General features: G+C 38.5%; 2 protein-coding genes across 7 annotated transcripts; one reads left to right on the forward strand and one right to left on the reverse strand.

The window, feature by feature from the left end:
* Nucleotides 1-493: 493 nt before the first annotated feature.
* ube2na (ubiquitin-conjugating enzyme E2Na) lies at nt 494-12,426 on the reverse strand. The gene is made up of 4 exons (XM_077567362.1): nt 12,244-12,426; nt 4,686-4,932; nt 4,160-4,300; nt 494-1,737 (listed from the first exon to the last, which is right to left on the reverse strand). Exons 1-4 carry the CDS (start codon nt 12,271-12,273, stop codon nt 1,700-1,702), a joined length of 456 nt encoding a protein of 151 aa, XP_077423488.1. The 5' UTR covers nt 12,274-12,426; the 3' UTR covers nt 494-1,699.
* Nucleotides 11,895-16,057, forward strand: c1qtnf13 (C1q and TNF related 13). Of its 6 annotated transcripts, none has more exons than XM_077567360.1 (3): nt 11,895-12,187; nt 12,888-13,083; nt 14,155-16,057. In XM_077567360.1, the coding sequence occupies exons 2-3, from the start codon at nt 13,050-13,052 to the stop codon at nt 15,180-15,182; spliced, it is 1,062 nt and encodes a 353-aa protein (XP_077423486.1). In that variant the 5' UTR covers nt 11,895-12,187; nt 12,888-13,049; the 3' UTR covers nt 15,183-16,057. The 6 variants fall into 6 exon arrangements, with proteins under 6 accessions (XP_077423486.1, XP_077423485.1, XP_077423481.1 ...); XM_077567359.1 differs by lacking the exon at nt 11,895-12,187 and adding an exon at nt 12,314-12,451; XM_077567355.1 differs by lacking the exon at nt 11,895-12,187 and adding an exon at nt 12,327-12,451 and having other exon boundaries at nt 12,885-13,083.
* The last annotated feature ends 1,245 nt before the right edge of the window (nt 16,058-17,302 follow it).

Genomic DNA, 17,302 nt, shown 5'->3' on the forward strand with positions numbered 1-17,302 from the left:
TTCAGAGTTCTGGGTTCAAATCTCCTAAATAGGCTACTTACTCATCTTTCTCCAGTTACCTGGGCTTCCTCCCATTGAAACACATTCACATTATCTTAGTTCCCCATAACGCATGTGAATGAGTCTCAGTCGTTGTTGTCGATCTACTGTATATGAGCCATGGAATTGATTGGCGGCCAGTCAGGAATGAACCCTGCCTCTGGCTCCAAAACCAACTAGGATAGGGTTCCAGCTCACCCACGAACCTTGTGAGGCCAAGCGTTACAAAGTGCATGGATGTTTTTTTGTTTTACTATATCTGGTTGCAGTCCCTCATATCCTAAAATGGGTGAAATAGTTTTTAAAATTGATCCAAATTCAGAATTTGCTGTTGTTTTTATTGCCTTATGTGACAATAATGAAACGTCTGTGGGATGTTCAAATTTTTTGACTATTGGTCATTGCTTATTGAGCTTTATTTCGATTAGAAGAGAAGACAACAAAAGAGATCAAATCAAACCCAATCATGTGTTTATTAACTAACAGTTTATTTACAGAACTGAAATGTATGCAGATGATCGTTTTCCATAACATTCTCAGAACAGGGAAAAAATGTTCCTTCCCAGATGATCAAAAATAATACATTTACAATTAACTTGGGCTTTGTGGCCACAAATGTTGTCAGGTGTCAAATCGTACACCGACTTAAATTGGAGGAGACCGATCATACAACACCCCAGCATCACATATTATGCCATTCCAATCTTGACTTATTTATTAATAAGGTGAAAGCTCAAATGGAACCCCTGCTTGGTGATCTAAATGCTATTGGGAAGAAGGTCATAGTTACACAACTGAATCTTGTAAGGTCAGACTGACAATGCACAAAGAACAAAAAAAAAAGGCTGAGTGGAGTTTAGTATGACTATACTAAAAAGAAAAAAATACAATACACGAGGACTAGATATTTTAAAATGAAACAAAAGCTCAAACTAAGTCAAGGTCCATAATGCCCATCCTAACAGCACTGACTCACACTTAACACAAAGTTCTGTCTAACAGTGGTTAAAAAGTGATGGTGATGTATGTGATTTGTAAAAGTAAAGGCTCAATTTTGGCTTTCAGTCCTATTATCTGTGAGTTAAATAAGGAGACATTTTGTGAATGGCCAGACTGACATTGCAGCTCCATCTGGGCGTCACACTACACTACAGGCGGGAACTATTAGCAGTTGTTAGTTGCTTTTAATCAACCTTGACAAAGGAACACAAACTTAAAATAAACATAAAAATATACCTTACTGGCCACAACTAGCCCTTCTTTCCTCCCCCCCATCCACCTGCTGTTTTCTGCTTGTAACCCTCCATAACAAAGCAAAGATGTGGGACGCACGTTTCTCCTTCTTGGAAAGCTTAAAAAAGCAGCAGTTGACAGACTATTGATGTACAAAGAAAGCCAAGGTGAGCTGACCTAAACCTCAGAGCAAACAGTAGTGAGTTAATTAGGACAAAGACGAGTCATTTTACTAGAATGCAATCACTAATTGCCAGCAGTTTTCCCTTTTAATGTTTATTTATAGCATATGTGTGCGCGTGTATGTGTTGAAATTTGACCGTGTCCTTCAAATGCAAATAAAGGAGGTATTGGCAGAACATGAGGACTTGTTGCGTTCACACTTGACTTCCGTGTGTGTATTCACTTGACAGGCTGTTTCGTCGCTTCATTTGTTTCCGGCATAAAGTCTGGTCCATGACTTGGCTGAAGAAGGGGGAGGGGGGGGGGGGGGGAACAACAACTTAAAGGTCAGCAAGAATATTTCCAGATAGTTGTCCTAATCAAATGTAAATGGATAATGAAAAGAGAGTTTAAAAATAAAAAAAAATGTTACTGCAATACGACCACTTACAGGCCAGGGAAGAAATTATTACTTGGATGGGGCATCTTAACTCTTTGACTGCCAAAAACGTTAAATAACGTTTAGTAAAACCCTAGGGAGGAGTGCCAAAGACGTTAAAAGACGTTTGTTTCAAAACAGAGGTGAAACTAACCATTTTCTATTGTTGCTTACTGAAAAACGGAATAAGGTAGAAACAAACTTTTTTTTCTGATGAAAGATGAGAGTCCAATCTTTCATTTGGTAGTATGTGTGTTTCCATAGTCCAAACACATTATTTTCTGTGGACCTTGAAAGATCAGTCAAAATGCTTAAATCGGCTGGCGCCCACGGCATCCCTTTTCTCAAAACGTCTGGCAGTCAAAGAGTTAGAAATAAACAGTCATCATCATGGTGATGCACAGCCTTTTCAGATCAAGTTATAAAGCACTTGAATACAACTATGTGTCATAAAGTACAAACTGTAGTCCAGAAGTGGGGGTGTCAATTTTGAACGTCCGTCATTTGGCAGTCGTCAACAGTCGGGACACTATCAATATTTCAAGCCGAACCGCATCGTAATCGTCAATCCGTCATTTCTCAGCGAAATGGGCAACCATCAATTTTTCCGTCATTCATTATTAAAATGGTAGTTCCGTCAATGGCGGGATCTGTTAGTATTGACCCGGTAATTAATGATTACATTAGAGAGCTTCAACCACACGAGCACTCAAGTCAAAGAGTGCGGCCGGCTACGCTTGGCAGAGTTTGGATTTGATTTTATTACATGGATCAAATTGCGTTATAATTTTCTGACTGCATACATTATGTCAAATTTCGTGAGGTCTCCCCCCTTTACCCTGCTTTCTGCTTTTCTAGCGAGTAACTGTCACATGATAACAAGATCGACTCCTCTGTCTAAACCGCGAAGCACAGACAGCGTAATGACGTAAATAGACGTCATTTGCGCTTGGCATTTTTTTACTGTTGATAAGACAGTATTTTAATGTCACTCACCACGTTAATAAAAGTAGTCATTTTCCTCTCTCATAAAGAGTATAACTTTCGCCATTTCTGTTTATCTCTCCTTGTGGGTATAGCACGTGTGCGCTAGAGACGGCCTCGCATGCATGTACTTTCTGTACTTAAAAGGCCAACATTCCTTGTGAATTGACCATGTGCAAAAGGCAAACCAATATCCCATTCAATCGAGGTACCTTGATATGCGTTTTTAGGATGAAGACTTTAGGTTAGAAAGGGGGTAACCCAGGGGTCATATTCCGGTTTTTAGAAACAGGTCATCACTGCGGGAGGAAATGAAGATGTTGCTAGCATGAAGACAACTATTGGCATCGTCAGTCGTCAGGGTTTATAAAAAAAATATATATATATGTATACAGACGCTCCCCTACTTACGAACATTCGAGTTACGAACAACGGTACATACGAACATGTCTGCGCGTGTGTCGGAAAATGTCCGGAAAGAGATGCTGTAAGTTAGATTTTGTATTGCGCGCCTTTTTCCGAGTGTTTTCGCTCATAGATAAAGCCATCGCACTCTTCGAGCAGCAAGACCCAAATATTGAACGTTGCACAAAGGTTGCAAATCAATTGAATGATGCCATACAGTGCTACCGCATCATTTATGATGAAGGAAACTGTGCAATCGTCGTTGGATCGCTTCTTTCGGCCAGTTTCTAGTAAATCCTCCAAGGAAGATACTCATCAACCCTCTTCTTCTCCGCGACCCTCAACTTCTTCCTAAGTGTTCTTCCATTAAGTGTCTCTCGCTCTCTCTCTCTAACATACAGTACTGTACGTATTCTCTCCATTTTGTTAAAAGTTTTTTTCAGTACAAACCAATGCAGGTTACTTGTACAATTCTTAAACATACTTATATAAACCTTCAATATACTTATATAGGCTTTAAACATAAATAATACAAAATATAGCACTGAAGCAACTTACGAACGATCGCTCGGAACGTAACTCGTTCGTAAGTTGGGGAGCGTCTGTGTGTATATATATATATATATATTTTTTTTTAAAGAGTCACTAGAAGAGTCGTGAAAAGTCAAACACTCTTAAGTGGTTGCTTTTCCTCAATTTTGTACCAGGCTGTTTTATGTTCAGTTCCTAAAGACTGCGGGGTCCGGTCAGAGACTGGACAGGTTGGATGTGGCCAGTGGGCCGTACTTTGCCCAGGTGTGCTTTAATCCAACAGATGAGATTAAAGTGGGAGAACGCTAAGCAAGATCAGGAAAGAACCTACAGTAATGAACTTGATTTGAACCTAGCATGTCTTACCTGTCTCTATAGCTTCAGCTTCATTGCTCTTCCACTTCTCTGCAACGTCATTTGCTAAGGGATCATCAGGGTTTGGTGCACTTAGTAACGCCTGGATTGAGAGCAGCACCGTGCGAATCTGCAGAGCTGGTGACCATTTGTCTGGAATAAGAATTGGATAAACAGAAGACAAAACAGAGGAGGCAATGAAAATAGACGCCCAGGAAGGGCGGACGGACGGCTGTTATAAAAGGCAGCAATAGGTGAGTGGTGTACAAGCACTAAGGGGACAGCTGTCCAAGTCTTGACCCTAGAGAAAGTGTCATTCAAAAGACCTTTTGGCAGATTGAAAGGCATTTTAAAGTGACATCTCTCAATTCATCTGCAGATAAACAATAACACAACACATTGTCAAGAGGATTCCCTTCAGTAACCAAACGCCAACATAATTGTTTGTTAAAGGCTCGACTTTCTATCACTTCTGGCAAAAAGTGCACAGTAACATACAAACTGGTAACTATTGACATGAACATGATTTGTGACTTACCTTTCAGAATGTCTAGACATATTCTTCCCAGCTTGTCTACATTGGGATGGTATATTTTAGTCATGAAGCGGACTTTAGGTGCTGCCATCGGATATTCCTCAGGTAAAAAGAGTTCCAATTTAAATGTACCCCCCTCAAAAGGTGAGTCCTGCGGTCCAGAAATGACCACGTGAAAGTAGCGAGCATTGCTCTCATCTGGCTGTGCCTGGATGCCTGGCACAGGCTCTGCAAACAAGCGCTGAGTTTCCTGGAAAATCAAAACAAAACAAAGCACAAGATTAAAAGACACTGTCACAGACAACTCGCTTTAGATTAGCACAGATACGTCCTTAGTAACTATTTATCAAACAGGTCCATAGAGGACGCCATTTCCTTTGCTTTCCATACGGCTCTTACCCACTGAGACTCAATTAAGTCATAAGGGTAAATGTGGTCCCAAGACTTCCGTTTAGCAGTCAGTCAACACAATTGTTCCCCGGCAACTCGTGCAAAAACAGGACACTTCAGGGCTCCAGACTAAAAATTTGACTAGATTCACAGTGCCCACTAATCAAGTAAAAAAAAATCAGGGTTGGACACTGTAAGTAGACATTCATTTGAACTGTATTACTGAGAAATTGGCAGAAGTGTGGAGATGGTCAGTAACAAGAAATATTCACGAATAGCAATTAAAGAAAAAAAATAAACAGCAGAATTACTGGTCGCGCAGGCGCAAGTAGATGACGCATTTATTTGTATTGTCTCAAATTTTATAATCGCTGTTCAAACGTCACCATTTTGGGGCAGTCTGTAGCCCTGCATTTGGCGCACACACTTTAATTACGCCAGGAAATACAGGGTGTTTCATCTCAATATGTCACTTTACAAAATCTCGTATCTCAGGAACTGGTAAACATAGAAGGATAAAACTGGTTTCATTTTGCCAGACCTTTGTGACATTACAATCATGGTGTCAACTTTTTGCACAAAATGCCATTTCCACCGATTTGCCACTTATTTGCTTGGAATGTATTTTACTGAAAAGGAGAAGGCATTCCAACATGACTGGATGATCTGAAGACTCGGACAATTGAGGCCTTGATAACCATCGATCCCGATGTGCTTGTTCCGAGTTTTGGCAAGAAATGGAATACGGTTGTATGCTGCGTAACCAAGGGTTTGCCTCTTGAACATTTGTGAAAACTTAAATAAAACGTTTATATCTTGGATGTTTGTGTTCGAATTTTTTCTGTGTTAAATTTAAGATCATTAGTTTTTTTTTGGGGGGGGGGGGGAGTTTGGTTTTCATATCTTCAACAGTTATTGAGATAAGAGTTATCATAAAGTGACATATTGAGATGAAACACCCTGTACTGTACTGTTAAGCGTTCCTGGGTCTTTTAAATGGTGCCATATGAATCGAAGTTATTATTATTATTATTTACACTTACGGTTGCAAATCGGCTGAAAATGTCCAGTAAATTTCCAGAAATGTTCCATGTGAAGTTAAGATGGGGAATTTTGCAAATATTCAACAGATTTATATTTTTAGTAGTTACTTTTCTTTCTAATTGAACAATGAACAAGCCATTATTTTAATGAACAAAAAAATGAATGAATGAATGAATAGTCTCTTGAGTGCCTGCCCAGTTTTGAAGTCGCTTGTTTGGAATAAACATGACAGTTAAGTTCGACCTTAGGTAAGCTCAGCAATTGTGTGTGAATCAAAGCCTATGACGTTCCGCTTTTGTATAATCAAGAGATGCAAACCGTGTGCAGTGCAGAGGGTTGATCGTCTCAGGTTGTTTTACTTTCTTTTAATCTGATTTTCTTACAGTGTTAGAGCTGCACTGGTGAGTAGCCAAGTGGTGGATTCTGGTGGATGTCATTGTAAAAAACAACAACAACAACAAACGAAAATACAAGGGAAGGAAGTGTCTGCCTCTGTGTGCTATGAATACAAACTGCGCAGTATGTCACAGTGTTTTAGAGGTGACACCAAGCCACAGGAGACCATTACTTCCGCACTCATCAGCCACTGCAGCAAGTTTACATACTCCCTGCTAGCAACCACAGCAAAGTGACCAATAACACAAAACCTTTTTAAGTTGTTCGGTTTGTATGAACTATAATAATGCAACTACATACAATTGTACAAACCAATCATTATTGCTATCCAAGAAAAAAATCCATCAGACTATCAAACTAATACAATACACAAAGGAGGTCTTCGGACGCCTCTGCCTTTTCAGTCTTCATCTGATACAGTCTGGAAGCTTCATTATGGCTGACAATGACAGAACCCGCTAACTAGGAATGAATGCAAAGGAATGCTAAACAGCAACCGCACTTGTTTTTTTTTGACAGGCTTCTCCTGAATGTAGCTCCGAGTGAAATTCCTGAAATGTTTTAGATAACCCGCAGACAAAACCATGCAGTGAAAACACAGACAAGAGGGGATCCCAGGACCAATCACACGTTCCAAAGGCTCAAGGGCTCCAATCTTCCCACCTTTTTCCCACCAATGTCAGTCTGTCGCCAGTTTAGTCACTCACCTGTACAAGCTTACATCTTTCTGTTCCTATTAGGCTCTCTTCTCTACACGACTACCTCCCACTTTACACGTAGACAAATTTGAGGGTGAAGAAAATGAACTCTATTCTTTTCTGTTGGGTTAAATTATTTTATTACTTTTTTTTCAACAGAAATTACACTGGCACCTCCTAAATCAAATACCATCCAGATCAAATTCAAAACAAAATGATGAAATAATTTGTCATAAACATTTGATTAACTGTACAAGGCAAAACTTTAACATGAGTACCTCTAATACAAATGCAATTACTGTAGATGTAAACACATTTAAAAATAATAATAATAAAATAAAACACCCTATAACGAGGTCTGATATTGTGCCTTTTTGAGTCGTCGCCCTGTCAGAACCAATACTATCATGATAGCATAAGTTTCAATGATTATTTTATGTTTATTATTAGGGGTGTTCAAAAAAATTTGATTTGGCAATATATCGCGATATTACAGCACACAATTCTCGTATTGATTCATATGCAGCCGAATCGATTTTTAAAGATCAATTTTTGATATTCAACAAAATGTCTTACTTAGGGTTAGGTTTCACACTTTTAAGCATGGAAAAATGTTATATTAAGCCTTAATATTTTATTTCAATGCTGTTCAAACATTATACAGATGTTAACCTTTTTGTTAAATACAGTGGCTCACAGTTATAAGCCTGAAGTACATTTTCATACAAATCTTACAGTGAACATGTACAAGTTTACTGATTAGCATTTTCTAAATTTTTGTTAAAAAAAAAATCGCAATAATTGACTTATCAATTCGTATCAAGATTAATCAGTATTGAATCAAATCGTGACCTATGAATCGTGATGCAGATCGAATCGCAAGCTACTAGGCAATTCACACCCCTATTTATTATCATTATGATCTATTATTTGAGCCTTTAAGAAAATATTACTTGTATGTGGTTAGTTTTTTGCATGTAGTATTTCTCCCGGCAGTATACATTTTTATTGATGATTTAACATTTAACATCACAACCACTATTACTGAAAAATTATAGTTTTGATGTAATACGATGTGCTAGCTTTATATTACTATTCCAATATACAATAATGCAGTGACAATTTTATTTACAGAATGACACATTACAAGTAGAAATGCAATGATTAATCAACTAACCAATTCCCAAATTAATCATATGAATGATAATTATTTTTGTAGTCAATTGTTAAAAGACCTTGTTTTTTTTTTTTTTGTTTTTAATTGTCCAAATCAATTTCTGTAGTCTTCAATCTATGAAAGCAGCCTAATGATCTTTTTGTTTAAAAGGAACCCTGACTGTAATGACAAGTTACTATATTATTTATTTGGTTGTTACTAACATAACTATGAAATCCATTTTTCTAAAATCATTTCTATTTTAATACATTTTGTAGAAACGCTACAAGGCTTACCTTGCTTTCTTTATAGACGTTTCACATTGCTCGGCAGAGAGCCAGCCGCCATTCTACGTCACTACGCACTGAGTGCGTTGCGAAGTAAATAACAATGGCAGCATACGTCCAAATAACGTTTTTACAAAATGTATTCAACTGGAAATGATTTTTGGGGTGAATCTCATAGTTATGTTAGCAACAACCAAATAAATAATGTAGAGTCAACTTGTCATTACAGTCTGGGTTCCTTTTAATGGAAAAATAAAACATTTGCAAGCTTCAAATTTCATTTACTTTGGAAGACAATGATCAACCTTTCTGCATATTTTTTTTCCAAAATAGTAATTGAATCATACTGAATTTGTCAGTTTCTGTTTTTGAATAAAGGATGGAAATTATTATTATTTTTTTAAACCTGATTTATCAACTAATCACCAAAAGCAATCAACAGATGACTCAATTATTAAAATAATAGTTAGCTGTAGCCATAGTTACCAGAAATAACAGATTTATCGTGAAGAACCGATAAGGGAATCGTTAGCACAAAAACTGCTACTGGTGGTGTCTGCAGGGCTCGACACTAACTTTTAAACTCCTTTTTTTTTTTTTTTTTAGTTGGCGCACTGCACAGGATTTGCTCGCACCATTTTTGGGGAGGTGCAGCGTGGCCATATATGCTGATTGTCTACAATTGTCTCAATTTGCATACTGTAGGTTCGTTCGACGTAAAGATTGACAGTGACTCAAGATATATTTGCAAGATATTGAAAGAAGCGGCCAAGTCAAGTTAGAAGACACGCAATCGTGCGCTTCAAGGGTCCATTTCCAAATAAAAGCCTACCAACCCTTTTGCATTGACGTCCATGTATTAGTTGGTAGCCATTTATTTTGGTTGGCCTTCAGCAGGCAGCGCGTGGTGGCTATCTTGACTCGTCCTCGCACTTGATCCAAACAAGTCATGGCTTAAAGATCTGTTGCATTACTAATTAAAATGTGCATTTGCGAACGGAAGATTGTATTATTATTTTATTTTTCTTACCAGCAATTTAAACATTGTAAAGTTTACGCATTTGTGGTAAATTGGTCGCAGTGTCGAGCCTTGCTGTCTGATTGTCTTTTTCATCATTCGTCGGGTGTAGGACTGCGTGGCTGCTCTCCTCTCCAGCGCCAACTGCTTTAATTGGAAAGCTATAATCACGGTAAAAAAGCCGATTTACGGCAGGCCAAGAATTTCTCACTCTGGGGATTGACCAATCAAGTAACGCTAGTAGAAAAGTTGCTGGTCATGGGAAAATCGCCACTAGGGGTGTACCCCAAAAATTTATTCTCATAAGAATCGCGATTCTCATTTAGTATTCAGAATCGATTTTAAATGTCCCAAAATCGATTTTATTTAAATTATTTTATACTGTCTTGCCTTTGTCTGTGTGTGCCTTTATTTGGAGCGCTGTTCATGTTGTACCCGGTTTGGCCACTGAGGGGCAGTGTGATTCCATGTGGTCTAATACACTGTTAAGTTGTAGCCACATTAGAGAGTAGAAAGAAAAAGTCACGATCAAGTTACTCCAATAAAAGTTGTTTTTTTTTGCAGTGTGGAGCCGTTCTTTTGAGTGCTAAAAGTGCCGCGAGTAGCGCGCTAATTAGCATTAGTGAGTCATTACAATTTCTTGCACATCTATAGATTGAAGTAAAAATTATTGTCAATCAAATCATTTTGAATCAAAAATAGCTCTTAATCGAAAATCGATTCTGAATTGAATCGCAGGCCCAAAAATCGGAATCGAATCGTGAGACATTCAATGATTCCCACCCCTAATAGCCACCTCCGTTTGTTCAACAGTACAGTACTTGTAATAGTGAAATCCAGTACAGTCTCAGTTCCTACATCACAGCCAAAATGTGATGTTTGTTTGGGTTGGAGGGACACAAGCAGCACTGTTTATCTTTTACAAAAAGTTGTATTTTTTAACTTATTGTTTTGTTTAAAAAGCAAGGGGGGCAAAAAAATGGGGGGTAGGAGATTTTATTTTTAGGCAAAAATCACCCAGCCCTACCTAAAAGTGTTAAATATTTACTGTAATGACTTTAATCTACTGTAGATATCACGTTATTGATAGCTATTCCAAGTTATGTACACTTGTAGGTTATGTCACCACCACAGGTATGAAAGACCACTGCAAACCAACCACTGTGTAAGCCTAACTTAATATGCCAGTCAACAATATGTTTAACACTGTCATTGAACCCTCAAAGTGGTAGATATCAGATAATATTTCTGACTGAAGGATTGGTTTCTAATTATGGCATTGGTTACTGACCACCATGGTGTGTGTAGTATGTGCCCTTAAAATCAGAACTTGATATGTCAATGAAGTGCAGCAAAGTACTCAAATTGCAGTGTAAAATGCAAATAAACTTTTAACTCAATGCAGTATGTGTGTAATTAGGGAGACGTGCTTCAATGGTGCTGCCATATGACTAGGACATTCGTAATCAATGGAGAGGGCATTTGAGTGGCAACACCTTTTGCCAACTTTGCTCGTTTGGGTATTACAAACCAAATGATCCTGAACTCCACTGATAACCGGCTTGTTATGAGGCGATTCAATTTGATCCAGATTCTTTATAAAGAACACTGTGTTATAGTGTCGTTCAGCCTGATCATCTGGGTTTGACTCTTATGAGGCCTGCCAGGAATACATAATTTACTAAAATATGCCAACACCCCAAGTCAAAAGTATGGATAAATACAATTTGTATCATACATGGCATTCATTGAGTTTTAACAAATTACAAACATTAAAACAGAACACAGATCATTATAAATAATAATATAAACCTTTAAAGAAGAGTTTGGTTTCTGAAATATCCTTCTTTTTTTTTTTACAATGTAAATTATTCGTCAAACCCGTTTTAATCCAGTTTAGCCTCCCATTCTAATAATGCCTTGAAGAATACAAAACCCAACAGAGCGCCTACATTTTATTTAACAAAGTTTGATTCTAAAATACAACGTTACTACACACTGGCAACAAGCGATCACCCATTGCATTATTATTCCTTCATTTTAACACGCAAATTTCCACCAAAAAGGCCGCACGATCAAATAAATTACTTGTAAAACAGCCAACTTCAGAACCTGCCATTTAGATTTGAGTGAAAACCAGTGTGTTGGAGAGAGAGAGAGAGAGAGAAAAATACTGTATTAGTATTGCGAGTTTTCAATTTTTAAATACACAACGAGGGTAGACATGGTTAGCGCGGTTAGCTTCGTTAGCCTGCTTAGCCGGGAAGACCGTCATTCCCTACACGTTCTATTAACGGATATAATGGAGAACTCATTCTTTAATGTGTTTCTAACTATTAGCGTAGGCTAACACGATTAGCACGGGCTGCTTGCGTTTTAACCAAAACTTTTGACCGTTACCCGCACGGAAAGAAAACGGAAGTCACTACGGACAACTAACGGTGTCGTGGTGGATGCTACCGTTAGCACAAAAAGCCCATATTCGATATTTTGGGCGTGTGAGTCGATTATATTAGGTAAGGACCGCAACAAAAAAGTCCCACGGTCTTATTTTGGAACGTGATGTGGTTACCTTTATAATCCTGCGAGGCAGTCCTGTCATCTTGTCTGAAATGCGAGCTTTAGCTCAGTCAGTGCCTGCTCTCGTTGACAGCACACGCACACACCTACGACTTCCGGGTTCTCTGCGTCATGACCACAGATGGAAGCACTTGCTGCAAACCATCTGCTGTACACACCAACGACCAGTCTTCTTGTCTGAAAGCGATTCTTGAGTAAAAGTACGATCACCTTGGCAGAATATAGCTTTGAAATACGTTGAAGTCCCCTTGTCCAATATAACCTGAGTAAAAGAACTAAATCTGACAAAGGCTGTCGTAATTTTCGGAGTACTATAAGTCAAAGTTTAGAGCTGACTTGGTTATTATTGATCCAAGTTCTCAATGACGCAGGTCAGTAATGGAATAGTTTTGGATCGGTTGTATTCATTGCTGCAAAACAGTGATAAACCAAAGCCACATTATTATTTTTCTAAACAGTCATACATTTCTATCTAAAATATCTGCCTTGCACAAAAGCAAGTGTCTCTAGTATGGGCCTCTTCTATCACAGCTGGTTGTTTTAGACAAAACAAAGGGTGACTTAGACTTGCAGCCTTGCAGGCAAATAGGGGGATGTAAGATTGTCCTTCAATTTGACCTTTTTTATGCTCAGCAGGCCAAAGATTGGAGGATGGTGTGGAGCTCCTCCTCTTGACAAATGCATGCAGACAAAAGGACAGCCGTTTGCACTTCAGGCCTGTTATGAGAACTTATTGGGACATTAGCACTTGGCCAACAATCACCTCTTTGGAACTTTGTTATTTTTACAAATATAAATATGTTAGGAATTCATACGCTGCATTGCTCAACAGGTGAGTTTTATATTTTTATCAAGAATTTTGTCATTTACTACAACAACATGTCATGACAGACGGATTGTAATCACAAAGATCTTTTATTTAAAAAAAAAAGTTTGAATGTTGAGCTGTATTTGTTTCTGCAGGATGACAATTATTGTGGCATTATTAGATGATAGGTGAACGCCCATATCAAGTTGTTGAGTCTAACATCGACCTGAAAAATTATTTCCACGGTGCTAGTTTCTTTATTATTTCTTCCCTTGTTTTTTTAGTTTTTTTATGGAAAGCATATTTGACCGCAGCCCACCGAGTAATTATGAACCAGAATATTAGTCCTATTCCCCTCTTACTGCTTAAGACAGTTAATTTGATTTTTGTGAAATATGTATATAAAAGGAACAAGGATAGGGAAGCCAAGTGAAATGTGAAATTACCACTCCTATTATAGGATCAAAAGGTTTCTAATCTTGTCATAAAATTATTAACATTTTACTGATCTTAAGATACCTTTGATCATTTGTCAAAATGTAATTCATAATTTTTTTTCAAAGCTACTTATCCTCATTTGGGTCACTATATGCACTATTTTATTTTTATTTATTTATTTATTTATTCATTTATTTATTTATTTAAAAAGTATTGTGACTTTAAACCAATTGTGAATGTGTCTTTGGCAAGAAACACATTTTATTTTATTTTTTTACAATTCTAATAAGTCAATGAAAAATTCATGTAAAAAAACAAAACTTTCATTCGTTGCACCCGGTCATTCCATTCCACCCCGCCTCACCAAACTCTCCTAAAAATGTCCATTGTTCACCTCACACAGGAGCAGATGAAGCAGAACTGAATTGAGTCCCATGTGTTCACAAAGAGCACAGACAGTATCAGCCACATTATGGAAGCGCTACTGCTCACATCAATTCAATTAGTTTGCAGTCTTTCTTCTTGTGATTGACATTAAGCTGCAATATTGTGGGTCTTTACCCAATCTGACACGTCAAAACACTGTCGGCATGTTACTCAACCACAGCGGGACGATTCTTTGACCTGTTTTTTGTGTCTTTGTCTTTTCCTTTTCAGCAGAATGGTGCTCACCTATTTACCTCGCAGCTTTACTCATCACGATCACCTGCTGTGGCCCAGTCTCACCCCTGCATAACCCTCCAGTGACACCAGGTCAGCGCTCAGCTTTCTCTGCTACACGCACCAGCAGCATAGTGGGAGGCAAACAGAGTGTTGTGACTTTTAACAAACTCTTGGTCAACATCGGAAGGGATTTCAATCCAGATACTGGTTACTTCCGATGCCGCCTCCCAGGAGTGTACTACTTCTCCTTCTCAATGGGAAAATTCCCAAATAAAATGCTGTCTGTCATTCTGGTGAAGAACGGGCGAGAGGTGCAAGCAATTGCGTATGATGACTACCGCAAGAAGGGCAGGAAAGTTCAAAGCCAAAGCATCATGATCGCATTGGAGGAAATGGACACAGTGTGGTTACTGTTGCAGCAGAGCTCTCAATATGCTTTGTACAGCAATGTCGGCCCTTACGTCAGCTTCTCCGGTTACCTCGTCTATCCTGACACCTCTTCAAGCAGCTACATCAGCAACCAGCTGACTCCTCACCCTCACTGTCCCCCTCAGGCTGAATCTTGGGTCAGACATCAGCCATTGGAGCAGCCCAGATCGGCCTTCTCTGTGGCACGGACATCCACGTTTATCGGTCCGAGTCGCAAGCAGCATCACAAGTCACCTCTGACCTTCGACGTGGAATTCGTCAACATCGGGGGGCATTTTAACAAATCCTCAGGCAGGTTCACATGCCGCTTCCCGGGGGCTTACTATTTTGCGTTCACGGTGGGGAAACACCCTCGTAAGGCTGTCTCTGTAAAGCTGATGACTGGGGATGGCGTGGTGCAGGCCATGGTGTTTGACGACGACACATCCAAGAGGCGAGAGATGCAGAGTCAGAGCTTGATGCTGTCCCTTCGCCAGGGCGACACTGTGTGGCTGTACAGTCAGCACGATCATCGCTACGCTGTGTACAGCAACCAGGGGAGGTACACCACCTTCTCAGGCTTCTTGGTGTATCCTGAAGCCACACACACATAAATAAGGACAGAAAACAAACTGTAAATGCCACCATCGTTGTTTATTAAAAAAAAAAAAAAAACTTTATACAAGTAGTTAAACAAAAGTGTTTTACTATTTTCTTTCTTTCTTTTTTTTGCAACGTGTATATATTTATGTATCTATAACTGACCAAAGATTAATTGCAGTGGGTTGTTCATTAACGTGTATCTCCACAAGGTGGTGCTGTGACATCATTAGCAGAAATCTCGATATGTTTCTAAAAATGCCATGCACAGTGCATGGACCATATGAGACAAAATTAGATTTATAGTGCGGCCTATGATTTGAGTTTTACTTAACTCTTTGACTGCCAAAAACGTTAAATAACGTTTAGTAAAACCCTATGGATGAGTGCCAAAGACGTTTTTTTCAAAACAGAGGTGAAACTAACCATTTTCTATTGTTGATTACTGAAAAACGGAATAAGGTAGAAACAAACTTTTTTTTTCTGATGAAAGATGAGAGTCCAATCTTTTTTTTGGTAGTATGTGTGTTTCCATAGTCCAAACACATTTTCTGTGGACCTTGAAAGATCAGTCAAAAATGCTTAAAATCGGCTGGCACCCACGGCATCCCTTTTCTGAAAACGTCGTGGCAGTCAAAGAGTTAAAACGCTGCAAGAGCATAACCCTAATCATGTAAAATTTGTATAGTTATTACTTGTTTTTGTGAGTTGGAGAATATGAGGGACTTTTATGAGCTAAGATGTTCTTGTTTTATTATTTTTTATAGTGATGTGTGTATTTGATGCATGATTAAACATTGCAAATGAACAAGTTATTTCATAATTTGTAATTTCTTGACAATAAAAAAAAATGGTACAGTAATTTAGAGCTACGGAGGATGTCAGCTATAAGAAATTATTTTAACCAGCTATGTAGTTTCTATGTACAGTAGGTTAATAGTTAACACATGATATACAATTGGTAATATTGTGCATCGGCCATTTCACTGCAAAAAAAAAAAGCAAACAAACATAAGCTCATATAACCACATCAGAAATTAAAATACCTTAGATTTGTAATAAATAGAAAGTCAAAATAGCCGTAACACTGCACATTTAATATATACATATTTAAAAACAAAAACAAAACAGTTTTTCAATGGGCAGCACAGTGGTTGAGTGATTAACACATCTGCATCACAGATAAGTTATGGGTCTGAATCTTGACTCCAGCCTCCAGACTTGTGTAGATTTTGCATCCAACATTCCAAAAACATGCAAGATTGGTAAATTGCAGAGTCGAAATTGTCCACTGGCGTGACTGTGAGTCTGAATGGATGTTTGTTTGTACGTGCCCTGTGATTGGCTGGCAACCAGTCCAGGGTGTACCCCACCTTTTGGTAAGTAAGTAAGTAAGTAAGTAAATCCGGAGCTTGCCCTGACTGAGGACAAGAGCAATAGAAAATGGATGGTTCAAGGAAAAGAAGGTCAGAAGACACACCATATTTTTCAAACTATGAGTTGCACCAGTTGAAAAATGCATCGTAGAGAAGAAGAAAAAAACATTTAGAAGTATAAGTTGCATTTTGGGGGGTTGTTGTTGTTGGAGGTGGGGTGTTATTTTATAATAACCAAGACCAAGAAAAGTAGAGCTTTGACTTGCACCCAAAATACCCGTTCCCCGATCGTGTGACGGCAGTGAACGTGTTCCAGTTGGATATGAAAGCGTCTTCTTCTAACTATGGAACTTTTTAATTTTTTAGTTTAAAATGGTTTTCTTTAACTAAAATCCCACGCTGCATTGTGGCCAAAGATCTGTTATTGTGCCTTTTAGTGCTGTCAATTTTAAATACAAAACAAGGTGGCAGTAGTGGACAAAAAGTATTTGCCAACCGCCAAAAGAAGGTAGAAGAAGAAACACAAGCGTACGAAGTAGGCCTTGTCGTCAACTATTAGGTGATTTATCGGCGTCAACACGATTAGGGAACGGGGGTTTTGGGTGCCAGTCTGAACTTTAAACGCGTAGCATCCAAGTTGTAGAAGCCACCAAACAATGAAAAAAAAAATTGCGACTTACGGTCCAAAAAATACAAAGCAGCCTAGTATGCAATGTCATTTTTACTTGTTGAGGGCAATCAGGTACTATCAATCAAAA

This window comes from Vanacampus margaritifer, chromosome 6 (assembly GCF_051991255.1).
Source record: "Vanacampus margaritifer isolate UIUO_Vmar chromosome 6, RoL_Vmar_1.0, whole genome shotgun sequence".
NCBI lineage: Eukaryota > Metazoa > Chordata > Actinopteri > Syngnathiformes > Syngnathidae > Vanacampus > Vanacampus margaritifer.